Below are 12,743 nucleotides of genomic sequence, written 5' to 3'. Positions count from 1 at the left end.
ATGCCCCAAGAACTCCTTTTTGCACTGGTCTTTGGTGGCCTTGGCCTACCTCTTCTACCTACTCAAGTAACTCTTTTACCACGAATTTAATTACCTGTGTTTCCATTTATAGGATCTTACCTAGCCGTATGGCCTGCTGCCTCTGCCAATTTAAAACTACTATTGAGGTTGTCTGTCAGACAGTCAAGCTGCGTTGTGACAGTGAATGCCTGACAGACGTCACACGTTGTGGTGAGTCTCAATTGCGGGATAATAAAGTTTTAATTTTTAATTTAATTTTTTAATTTTTATTTTTAATCAATGATAAATTTTAAAATTAATGATGTAATTGCATTATTTTAATTCATTCATTCAGAGTTCCAGCTTCCTAAGTTTCTCAGAACTACCCCTTGCTAAAAATCAGATTCTTGATTACATTATTAAGCTAATAATAGCTCAGTTACATTGTTAGCTTAATAATGTAAATGATCCCCATACATAAAGGGACAAGAGAAAGGAATGGAAGGGGAAAGGGAATTAACATTAATGGCCACATATCCTATGCTGTGCTCTCTGCAAACGAGAACTTATTCATATAGTGCATCACAGTTTGTAAACTGATTTTATATACATTAGGTCTCAAGTACCCTTTGTCTTATAGGACAGATATAAATATATTTTTGTTTATTTTGTTTGTTTCTGCAATTTTATAAAGAGTACAAGTGATGCTGTTTTGTGTCCTATTTGGAGCCTGAGAGTTTCTGGTTCCATAACCAGAAGCTGCTACCTAGCCCTTCTAATGGATGGGAGAGCTAGTTTATTCTTAGACTGTCCAGCTCTGGACTTGCTCTGAATCTCAAGCTTTTCTATCCACAAAACACTCAGGGGCTTTCAACTATTTTTCTATATATTAGATTTATTGGCACTAACTTGATGACTTCCAAAATGTGCTGTCATGCCCAGGTAGCTTGACTACAGGTCTCTTTCAGTGATCGAGAGCACCTCATAAATAATAACACTTTGCTACTTATATAAAGACAATATTGCTGATTTTTCAACACAATTTTTTTTTTTTTTGGCCGTGCCACACAGCTTGTGGGATCTTAGTTCCCCAAGCAGGGATTGAAGCCGGGCCACAGCAGGGAAAGTGCCGGGTCCTAACCACTAGACCACCAGGGAACTCCCCCAAACAATTTTTTTTACTAATTATATTACTCCCTTCTCCCCCAGAAGTGGGCAGTAAAGGCATTTTTAATCTCCTTTTACAGGTGAGGAAAAACAAGATCAGAGGTGTAAGTGCTATGACCCTAGTGCCCCGATCTCCTGTCCCCAGTTTGGGGCTCTCTGCAAACCCATGCTCCTCCTTTCTCATGACCCTTCCCTCCTCCTTGACCTTCACCAAAAATACTTTTAATCCTTTTGGAAGAGAAGCCCAGCTACACAATGGTACACATTACCTTCACACAGTCAGAAGCTTTGGATGGTTCCCCAAGTAAAGCTGGAAATATTAGAAGGAAAATGAAATGAAAGCAAAGTAGCCATCTGACAGAAGTTGCTTTTTCCCTTCTGCATTTTAGGACCTCAAGTATTATTCCACTGATTTGTTGAACATTCCACATTGGCATACAATCTGGCAAATCTCTTAACTTATAGCCCAGATCCCTGCCCAAATTTTAGCAAAGAGCCAGGGCGGATATAGTGTTTTTTTCTGTATAGAGCCTTCTGTTATGGGGGCTGGGATATATGGAAGCAGGGACTGAGCAAAGGACTCTGTGGGTGGGTGGAGAAGGACATGTCCAGATGACGACCTGTTAGCGGCGGTTGTTGTCGTGGTCATCTGTGATAGTAGCAAGAACGCAAGCACACTGAAGAGGTGGAGAGAGGAAGCCTCACACTCCTCTGCCTCTGAGGCAGGACAGGATGGGGTATGTGAATGTGAGGAGTCACAGTAGATCTGCGGAGAGTCCAGCTGAGTAGGGGAGTATTTGTCTTCCAGCCTTGGCTTTTCTTGAGTACTGGCCCCTGGGAACCAGTGGAGTAATCCTGAATATAGTTACTATATTTCACGCTACAGAATTTTCTGAGTAGATAGCCACTTTTTCAAGGGATATCTTTTTCACATTTTGTTGTTGCCAGTCATAGGCTTAAGCGTGGGTTTCTTTTTCTCCTAAGTGGCACTCAAATGTTGACTGATTCCTAATTTATTTGGCTGTGGACTGACAAAAATCTGTCCCATCAGTCTTCAATGATCAAAAACAGTGTCTTCTTTTTTGACAGATGAAGAAACATCTCTTGGGAGTGCAGAAGGATCGTTGATGAAGGTGTTACAAGCCCGGAAGAAGAACAGCAGCACCGAGCTGATTATTGAGTCAGAGAGGGTGTCCTCAGATAAAAGTGCTGTCAGCTTGTCAGGCGTCATGAACGAGCAGCTGGACCTCCATGATAAAAGCGATAGTATCGGGGCACGAAATTACATACTGCCTTACATCTCAGAGGGGAATCTAGGAGATGTGGAATCAGCGTTATTACCGTTCCTTCAGCTGCTTTTTTCAGACACACAAGATGGAGATATGCCCCTGGGCCTTTTGAAAAACAATACAAGGAGCCCTTCTGTTAAACGTGTACGCAACAATTCAACTAATAAAAAGAAATTGAGGAAACTCCATTTTCTGGAAAATTTGTTAGATGCAGAAACTCAAGAAAAAGTGGATGAGGTGAAAAAGGAAGAAAAACCTGCCCCGCGTACGCGTTCCAACCTTTTAAGTGCCATGTTTAAACGGTACATCTTTCAAAAGAAATTGGAAACTGCCCAACCACAGAAAGACAGCCCAGCAAAGACGGAGAGTACCGAGGAAAAGCTGCTGAGAGTGAACAGGGTCCTCAAGGGCCCAAGGGGCCTACAGAAAATGCACCTCCAAGCAGTGGGAGATGAGAGCCTCAGGAGGAAACAGAATGCCCAGCCATCTGTGGCGAGCACTGCCGAAGAAAGAAGGCTCAGGAGGCCATCCCCAGGAAAGCTGCAACAGCTTCTCATGGTGCAGAGGCCCAGGAAGCTGGTGGGAAAGTCCTCCAATGCGGAGTCTTCATTCATAAAAGAACACAAGGCAGCAGGTTCCTCTACCCTGAAACAGTACTTCAAGGTGAGGCCTTCTGCCTCCATCCCTCCAAAATCCCCATCTGACGTTCAAAGCAAATCAAAAGACTTATCCAACACTATACTTGTTTTAGAGGATGCAAAGGCTAGAGTTAGAAATATTAAGGATTTTGAACTAATCTCACATTCTGGGAAAAAATACATCTTCCATAAAATTAGGACTCATCGGGTCCAGAGAAAACCCAAAGTCAAAAGGAGTCGAAAGTTCAGAAAGAAAAGTTCACTCAATAGAATGATGCTTGCAAGCCCTCCGTTCTCTGTAGTGAGGAGTCTCATAAATTCCCCTCCGCGAGAAGCTGTTTCACCTTCAAGAGAAGTGACTTCTCAGGAAAATCCTTTTCCAGAATTATTTTCTCTTTCAGACCCTTCTACAGAAAACACTGCTTCAGAAAACAATACTGCACAAAATGTTTCTGAAGAAATTATTTCTTCAGGAAGCTCTACTCTGCCAGGAGGAACCGGCCCTGGAAACACTGCCCGTAAGGATGTCTCCACTGCACACTCTGCTGTTGCTGCGGACAACAGTATGCCAACTGTTCAACACACCAACGAAACACAATGGGAGCACCACGACACGGGCACTGAATTATCCTCTAAGCCCACAGGCTTCACTTTCCCAGGGCTCACATCCCCGGGTGATCAAGTTGAAACTCAGCTAAACCAGCAGCTACGGTCCCTCATCCCCAACGATGACGTGCGAAGGCTCATTTCTCACGTTATCCAGACTTTGAAAATGGACTGCTCGGAGACCCACGTGCAGCTGGCCTGTGCCAACCTCATCTCTAGAACAGGCCTCCTGATGAAGCTTCTCAGCAAGCAGCAGGAAGTAAAGGTGTCCAAAGCGGAATGGGATACGGGCCAGTGGAAAAGTGACAACTCTATCAGTGAGAGCACAGAAGCCCAGAGTGAGCAGAAAGAGCAGGAGTCAAGTGAGGTGAGGAGAAGCCCTGAAACATGGGACCTGGACTTTTACTCAGTTTAGGACATGCCGTGGACGTGCCCAAGCAGGAGTACCACGGGCTCCTAGTCTGCATCTTATCTTCAGCCATGACGCTGGCTAAGGCAGTGATCTCCCACTTTGCTCATAGAGAGAGTGTGCCACTATTCCTAGGGTAGACGAGAAAAGGACATAACACAAGATAAATAAACTGTGGATAAATAAATTGTAGAAGAAAATGCTAATGATAAGATTAATAACATTAAATTTGGCTTGTTCTTATAGAAGCTACTCGCCTGAAAGGATTGGGTTTTATAGTAGTTTAAGAATAGTTAGCTATTGTTTAGAATAGGTTTAAGAAGAGTTAGCTTTCATCCCTTCTATCTCCTTGTTTGTAAACAATTGTTATTTATTTTTTTAGCTCACAAAAGAAGTTCCAGGATATGGCTATAACAACAAACTCATCTTGGCAATATCTGTAACTGTAGTAGTGACGATTTTGGTTACACTTCTCTGTCTCATTGAGGTAAGGACAATAATTCATTCAGATTCAGAAGCCACAAACTGAGAATCAAAGCCACCTTTCCACCTACTGCTACTTGATTCTTCTCTTTAGTCATGAGGACTGAGATACACTTTGTTCTTTTACTGAAAAGTATATTCCCAGGATTTTTTTTTCCTTTTTTTTTTTTTCTTTTGGCTACATTATGTCTTCATTGCGGTGCGCGGGCTTCTCATTGCGGTGGCTTCTCTTGTTGCGGAGTACGGGCTCTAGGCACGCGGGCTCAGGAGTTGTGGCGCACGGACTTAGTTGCTCCGCAGCATGTGGGACCTTCCCAGACCAGGGATCGAACCCGTGTCCCCTGCACTGGCAGGCGGATTCTTAACCACTGCGCCACCAGGGAAGTCCCCACAGGATTTTTAAAGGAACTCCACTCCCAGGAGATCTCTATGGAATTGGATCCATGATAACAAGCCATTGGACTATTTTGACAAGTTAAGTTTATAAGAAGGCCAGAGTTGACATGATAGTAAAATTTCTTCAACTCAAAAACTATGCTGATTTGATGTACTCACCAGTCACTCTCATTCTACTGTTTATTTCTTTCCTTGTTGGCTGAAGTGATGAGAGACATACGATCTCCATACTCATGGAGCTATCAGTCAGCCTGGGAGGGCTAAAAGGACATGCCTAAAAGATAAAAGTGTGATCTCGTCAATTCCTGAGGCTTACTTAGCAGCTTGCTTCTCCAGTGTATTAGGAATTGTGTAGATAGGTTCCATTAAAACACTGCAAGTAAAATCCTGCAGCAGGCTACCCTACAGCATGTCATATTTATAGTAGCCTATTCCTGGAGCTAGCCTGTTTACCTTTTGTTCAGTTACATAATGGTTTATTACTTTTCCCAAGAGGCAGTGGCTAACATTAAAAGAGTGATTTTAATCAGCTGGCAATCTTGATTCTACCCTACCAGTCCAACCTACGTTATTTACCTTTTCTCTTGTAATGGCAGCCCTCCATTGCAGCCAAAGCAGCTCCTTAGTATACGCTAGTTACACCACATCCATTCCTGCTTTTGTCTGTGCCTTTGGCCATCTAAAATTCCTTGATTTTGCTTTGCCTGTGGAAGTCCTATGAATCTCTGAAAAGCCAACTCAAGTTCAGATATCGTTCTTCATAAAGCCTTCCCTGAATACTCCAGCCCTCCTGATCGTAGTCCTGTGAGGTTTGTCACCATTTCTTAGGGGCCATAGCAAAGCAGTCCCCTCCCCTCAGAGCTCACAAAAGTGGGAAGCAGTTTTTTAAAAGGCAGCCCCCCAAGAGAGAAACACCAAGGTTAGCACATCATGGAACTGAGCAGAGATGTGTAAGGACCAATGGCTTCCTGGCCTATCAGACTTGAATAAAACCTGACATGATGTACTAACTTCTAAAGAGAAATGTGTCTGTCTGCAGGAGGGTTGGTCAGTAGTGAAAGCATAGAAAAGGTGAGGAGAGACCAACATGGGCAGCGCCCATCCTCACATTGCCCGAGAGTAGAGATGGCACCTTAGGCAGCAGAACTGAAGAGTCAGGCCCACTAGCCAGGCTGTGCCTGTTGAGGAGATGGATGGATCCAGCTGCCTCAGGCCTTCCCATTAAATTCTGGATTCAGCTGATTCCTTTTCTGATTCTGTTGTCACCAAGTAGCCTTCGATTGTGTGATTGTGCTTCAGTGTGCCACGGAGGCCTGTCTCCACAGAAGGTAATTCTCTGATTGTGTAGACACGGATGCCCTGTGTGTAGAACAGATGTATTTCTCATTGTCAAGTAATAATTTGGCATTCTGATTTTTGATCAATCCTGTGATATTGATAAAGTGAGACTGCCACAACAGGAAGACGTGAGTTCTCTCTTGGTGAGGAAGAGTATGATTTCTGAGCCTAGGAGGCTGGGGACTAGCATTGGGTCAGCTTGCTAGTCATTGGCCATTGCCCAGACTGTACCCTCTACATCTCCAGGTGGCATGTGGCCTTTTGCTTTTTTAGAATTTCTGTAAAGTCCCCTTTTTATTGTTTCTAACTTCTATAGAGTTTAACCTTGCATTTGTTTTGTTTTGTTTTGTTTTGTTTTGTTTTGTTTTGTTTTGTTTTGTTTTGGCCTGCGGGATCTTAGTTCCCCAAGTAGGGATTGAACTTGTACCCTAGGCAGCGAAAGCGAGGAGTCCTAACCGTTATTTCCTCTCCCCACTTATATGATAAGCTCTTCGAGGACAGGGACCATGCAGTGTTCTTCCTATGGTAGACACTAATGGTGTTCAACGGAAGAGAGATGAGGCGTTATGTCAATTCCACAGCGAGGAATCATGCAACCGAATATTTATTTGAAGTAGCATCGAGTCCAGCAATAGACCCATGTGTTCTTAAGACTTCTGAAATGTCATGTTTTAATATTCCAGTCAGTGGGGTAAATGAATAAATGGTGATAGAATAGCTGCCTAACTATTTGGGGGGTAAAGAATAGCAGATCCCCATTTTTCATCTTAAATAAACATATTTCCATAAATGTGAAAAAAGGCCACATAAAGGTATTAGAAGGAAATAAAAGCAATATTTTTATAGTCTTATAGTGGGAAAGAGCCTTCAGAGCCTGATGCCACAAGCAGAGCCTTTGGTGTATTCCACCATCTTGTCTGTGACACCAGCTTAGCACTGATTCATGCCAAGCGTAAGATGAAGAGTTTTCCATATATTTTCTGATTTAATGCCCACAGTTCTGTGAGGATGACATTACTATCCCTCCTTCATAGATGAAGGAGATCAATGTAAGGCCCCAGTGGCCAAACCAAAAGCAGAAGCCAGTTTCACCCGACTGCAAAGCTTGTGCTCCCTACTCCACTCTTTTGTCTTGTCTCCTTAGAGACAAAAACACTGGAAAGATTCGAAACACTGAAATTCAATGAAAACCAGTATTTCTTTACTATAAAGAGTTTTTTGTTTGTTTGTTTGTTTGTTTGGGGGTGGCAGGGTTTGGCCATGCTGTGCAGCTTGCGGGATCTTAGTTCCCTGACCAGGGATTGAACCTCGGGCCACAGCAGTGAAAGCGCCAAGCCCTAACCACTGGACCACCAGGGAACTCCCAAGAGTTTTATAAGTCCACAAGAAGAAGACAAACAGTCCAGGGGAAAAGGGGGCAAGGGCTGTGCAGAGTAGGAGGTGTGTTGACAGTCTGCCACCATATCTGCCCGTCCTCTCCTCATGGCTCATGTGGGGTGGGTTTTGTTAGCCAGGCCTTTGTCACCTCATGACGTAAAAATAATCTCTGATATTTTCTTCAAGTACTTTTGTAATCTGTCTCGAATTTGTTGTATTTGTTTTTTAGTGTGGTTGAGGTAGGGGATCTAACTTTTCCCCCCCTACATGAAGATCTAATTGTTTTCCAATCTTTCACTGAATGGTTTATTCTTTCTTCCCTGGTCTCATATACTATCTTCATCTGGACTCTATTCTGTGATCCAGTTATCTTGTCCTGTACCAGTACCAATATCACACTGCTTAATTCCAGTTGCTCTATAACATATTTTATATCTGGTAGGGCAAGGTCCTACTCTTTGACCTTCTTTTTCATGCATTTCATAACTATTCTTACACATATTCTCTACCAAATGTCAGCTGGCCAGGTTTTATTTAAAAATTATTTTGGATATAAATGGATTGCATTGAATTTGTAGGTTAATTTGAGGAGAATTGACCTCTTTACAACATTCTAGGAGGCTGGTATCTCATGCCATGTAGTACTTCTTCTTAATGTCCTTCAGAAAAGTTTTAATATTTTCATCACATAGGTCTTCCAAATTTTTGGTTAAGTTTATTCCTAGGTACTTTATGCATTTTTATTGATATAGTAAATGGGATGTTTCTTCTGTTTTTTAGTGAGTTATTTGTGTTATATGGGAAAGCTATTGAGGCTTATATGTTGATCTCTTGATTTTGTATGTGGCCATCTTACTCAGGTTACTTCCAATAAAATTTCGGTTGATTCTTTTGGTCTTTTTAGGTCCCTCATTTCATATGCAAATGTGTTTGTCTCTTCCTTTCCAATACTTCGTTTTTCTTTTTGTACTGATTAAGACCTCCTCCACATTGATCGATAGTAGCAGTAATGATGGGCATCCTACTCTTGTTGTTGACTTTAAAACAAGGCTTAGGTTTCTGCTAGATACTTTTATTTTCTTTTCCTACTTCTAAGAGTTTTTATTAGGAACGATCTGTTGAACGTTATCTAAAACAGTCAATAAAATATATCGCCAGCTGCATGCAAGACCCCAAGTTAGGTACTGTGGAAGAGGCAAAGGATTATTAAACAGGGTAGAATTCCTTTCCTTAAAAAAGTTATCATCTCACTGGGTAGATAAGATTTAAAGTAAAAAGGAATGAATAAGGATTTGGAAATAGTTGTAATGGATAATCATGATCATGTTTTCTTTCAAAACAGATTTATTCTCATAGAATTGCAAAAGGGGAAGATAAAAAAAGCAGCAGAAGGTAAATATTGGTCTTTTAAAGCAGAATTTTACAACTAGAGGAGAACTTAGAACTCGTCTATTTCAATTTCCTCACCAAAGGCAGGAAGAATGTTTCATTACCCTAATGGTTTACCCTAATTTATTTATCGGCAGAATTAGCTCCCCAGCCCAAGCTGAGTAGGATAGAGCAGCCAGGAAAATAAAAGCACCTTCTCCCCACAGCCACACCCCCAGCAAATGCTGCATGTGCGACTAAGTCCGAAGCGGACTGGTGTGGAGCGCATCTAGAGAGTATCGTGTTTCTGCCCAGCGCCGCTGTGCAGTGTTTTCACTGCACGAGGGCACTTGGCCAAGGGCCAAGAAAGGTGAACGGGGCTGAAAATCCTGCCTGTACTCCATGCTAAGCCACATGCAAAGGTCTCCCCAGAGACACGGGGGGGGGGGGCCATTTTGGACAGACACAGAGAACTTCTGGAAGGCCAGCATGCATGGAATGATTTTCAAGATCCCGGGTCTGTGGTGATTTTGCTCATTGTGATTATGGACTGAGGTACCCGTTTAGTCCTAATAAGACCAGAGATAACACATTGTGAGAGAGATGAAAAATGACATGTAACACTAACTCTGTGTGTTTTCCTCCAAGGGGCTTTTTTCGATTTCTGCTGCGTAAGAGAAGCTCAGGGGAAAGTGAGAGTCAGGTAAATTTGAAGGGGATATAGTACTGTGGCCAGAGAAAGCAGGGGAGATGCTGAATTAATATTTCCCTTTCTGTGTTCCAGGAGGGCTTTTTTGGGAGAAGGCGGCCACTTTGGCTTAGGGATATGTATAGGCCTCTCAACGCCACACGCAAGGAAAACATGGCACAAAAGCTACACGACAGGGAGTCTTCTGATGAGTATGAGATATTCTATAAGGATGTACCGTAAATGATAGGGGACAATTTAAAATTCTCATCTAAAATGAGGAAATAATGAAAACTATCATTGTTCCTTTCAAAAGTAAAAGCCTTGGCATTATTCTTCTTACCCCAGGGAAGTCATCAAAGCCCCAGCAGAGAAGCTTCTGGCTGCATATTGGGTTGATGAAGAGGCGGGTGAGGAAAGTGAGACCGCACACGAGACTGCCACAGAGTGAGCCCTGTTCTGCCTCAAGCCACCTGCAAATTTTATTTTCTAATATTGGCTTCTCAGCATTGCTTGTAAAATACTTACTTTTCTCATACTAAAGTATATAAATTCATAACCAAGTCTAACCATGTGGTAAGGAATTAAAATGTAAATAGTTGAATATTTATATACCAATAACAGGGGCCTGCAAGAAGAAGCAGAGCTTAAACTAGAATCCCTCATGGTAGCCAGTACTTCCACAAGAGGAAATGTGGGCAAAGGAGGATGAGTAGAAGGATGAAGAGGGGCTTCCCTCCCTTGTTTCCCCAGTATCATCAGTCCCTGGGAACTGGAAAACATACCATCCTCCAGGGGCATAGATCATTAAATCAAATAACAATTTATTCTGGTGCTCTCTCTCCTGGTTCATCACGTACCAGTTATTTACAACATGCTCGACCTCCTGCCCATAGAGGATCATCTACTTCTGGCCCCTCTCGTACGGTCATTGGGGTTGCCAGAATATTTGGATCACTGGGATTCCCTCCACTGTGGAGCCAAGGCCTGACTTTTCTCCCAAGTTCTCAAACTCATGTACGAATGTGTACCCTGTCTTGGTAGGGGGTCCTCCACCATTTCAAGCTGGTGGAAAATTCCCATTGGGTTGTTTTTTTTCTTTAAAAAAAAATCCCAACCGTTGGATAACTAGCAGGGAGGGGCCAGAAAGACAGGGTAAAGAAGAACGTGTGAGAGCAGCCGTTGCCCAAGATGGCCCTCCTCAGGCCCTGGCCTCTCCTGACCCCACTGCGGGTCAGCTGTGTGCTGCTCGGCTCCCTCCAGCTCAGCCCAGCACCAAACCTACCCACCTCCTGCCTCACCCAGCACAGGCCCAGGGCTGCATGATTCCAAGTGATTATACAGTGACAGTGCCACCTGCGGAAGGTGGAAAAAAGGCTCTTCCACTCCTGCCAAGAAAGTCATTAATCACATTTCTTAAGTCAGTGAGAGTTAAATACATTAATGAGTAAAAGAAATTTGAATGAACAAGATTTGATAATCTACGAAGGTGACCACAGATAGTGCTGGTGGTTTAGTCATATGAGGTGAAGAACGGTGCAAGCCATGGGGTGATAGCACACGGTCCCCCAGAGGATCAGTGGGCCTGGGAGATAGCCCAGCAGGTTCTGCCGGTTGGGTGGGGTTCCAAGCAAAGTGAACGGCCCATCAGTCCTTCTGATTTATGAGTTTGCTGATGCTGCATGAGAGACATCTGTTCTCTCAGTGCCTGCCCAAGTCACCTCCCAAAGTTTCTGACTGAGAATGAAAAACAAGTGTTTTTCTCTGGGCGGTGACTTCAGTGAGCCAACAAGTATTTACTGTGTTTAAGGCGCATGACTGATACTACTAACAATAGGAAGCAGCAGCAGCTAACGTTTACCACTTGCTTGCTTGGTGCCAAGCCCTGGGTTAGGCATCTTATGCTCTTATTTAGCCCAACGGTCCGTGGAAGCATATCTTGTTATCCTCGTTTGACAGATAGGAAACAGGGTTTAAAGAATGCAGGTAACCTGCTCAAGGGCCCAAGGCGCCACGTCCAAAAGTGTGAGTTAAGGTTGGAGCCCAGAACTGTTAGACTCCAACAGGGATGCAGAGAAGTATAAGCTGTGTTTGCCACCAAAGAGTTGATAACAATGATGATAATGAGGAGAAGGAGGCAGCTGCTGTTTATTGAGCACCTGCTGTGGACCAGGTGCAGTACTAGGCACTTCGGTTACACTATTAGGTCACAGGAGCGGAAAGTCCCCATGCCCGCTCAAACTCTGTAATGAGTGGGGGTCTGATTTCAATAAGAGAGGTGGTCACAAAGACAGGGAGCTGACGAGAAACCAGGGGTAGAGATCCTTGTACTGCTGGGCTTCCCAAAGTGTGGACCAGGATTCCAGGTAGCTCCAGGTTCCTAGTTTGGGATATTTCCATTATTTCAAAGTTGGTACATAAATGAGGCTTAGAGAATATTTTTTGTATCATACTACCTGAGATTTGCACAATTTTTTATTAGTGTCAAATGCTACCCTACCATATTTCTAAATTAAAATTCCCAAGGGTAAGATTCTGCTTGGCCCAGCTTGACCGAGATTGGGCAGTGTTTTTGCCAGAGCCAGAGACTTCACCTGGCCAGCCTGTGAGTGAGCTGTCTCTCCTTGGATCAGGGACTCATCCCTGGCTGTGGCCCAGAAGCAGGAGGGGTGCCCAGGGTCAGGTGGTACAAAACATGGCCGCCTGGGGCTGCCTCTGTCACCATCTTATGGTGGACAAACTAGCTCAGAGCCGAACTCCTTACTGAGACCTGAGAGATAGAAGGGGAGAGGGAGATACAAGGCCAACAGCTACTAAATGAATGCAAATTCTGATTCCGATGAAATCTGTCAGAGAAATTAGCCACTTTTTAAAAGATAACGAAATGAGACAATATATGATTAGGGCAAAAATGATACAGAGAAGAAAATTGTAGGATTCAGAGGAGGGAAGGTTAGGAAACTAGGGAGGGTCCATGAAAAAGG

At 43.4% G+C, this 12,743-nt stretch overlaps 1 protein-coding gene across 9 annotated transcripts in view; it reads left to right on the top strand.

Moving 5' to 3' along the window:
* Window positions 1–10,313, top strand: part of LOC133080635 (leucine-rich repeat-containing protein 37A2-like) — a 65,607-nt gene extending 55,294 nt beyond the window's left edge. For 6 of the 9 annotated variants that reach the window (XM_061176667.1, XM_061176668.1, XM_061176663.1 and 3 more), the window contains 7 exons: window positions 113–231; window positions 2,257–4,067; window positions 4,492–4,596; window positions 9,046–9,095; window positions 9,720–9,774; window positions 9,856–9,971; window positions 10,108–10,313. In XM_061176667.1, the coding sequence (XP_061032650.1) occupies window positions 113–231; window positions 2,257–4,067; window positions 4,492–4,596; window positions 9,046–9,095; window positions 9,720–9,774; window positions 9,856–9,971; window positions 10,108–10,210 (2,359 nt within the window). In that variant the 3' untranslated portion in view covers window positions 10,211–10,313. Of the gene's footprint in view, window positions 1–112; window positions 232–2,256; window positions 4,068–4,491; window positions 4,597–9,045; window positions 9,096–9,298; window positions 9,478–9,719; window positions 9,775–9,855; window positions 9,972–10,107 lie in introns of those variants that run through there. The other 3 variants (XM_061176664.1, XM_061176665.1, XM_061176666.1) reach the window with 3 other exon arrangements.
* Window positions 10,314–12,743: the final 2,430 nt, after the last annotated feature.

This window comes from Eubalaena glacialis, chromosome 19 (genome assembly GCF_028564815.1).
Source record: "Eubalaena glacialis isolate mEubGla1 chromosome 19, mEubGla1.1.hap2.+ XY, whole genome shotgun sequence".
NCBI classification, from domain to species: Eukaryota; Metazoa; Chordata; class Mammalia; order Artiodactyla; family Balaenidae; genus Eubalaena; species Eubalaena glacialis.
This window is presented reverse-complemented; position numbering and strand designations above follow the sequence as displayed.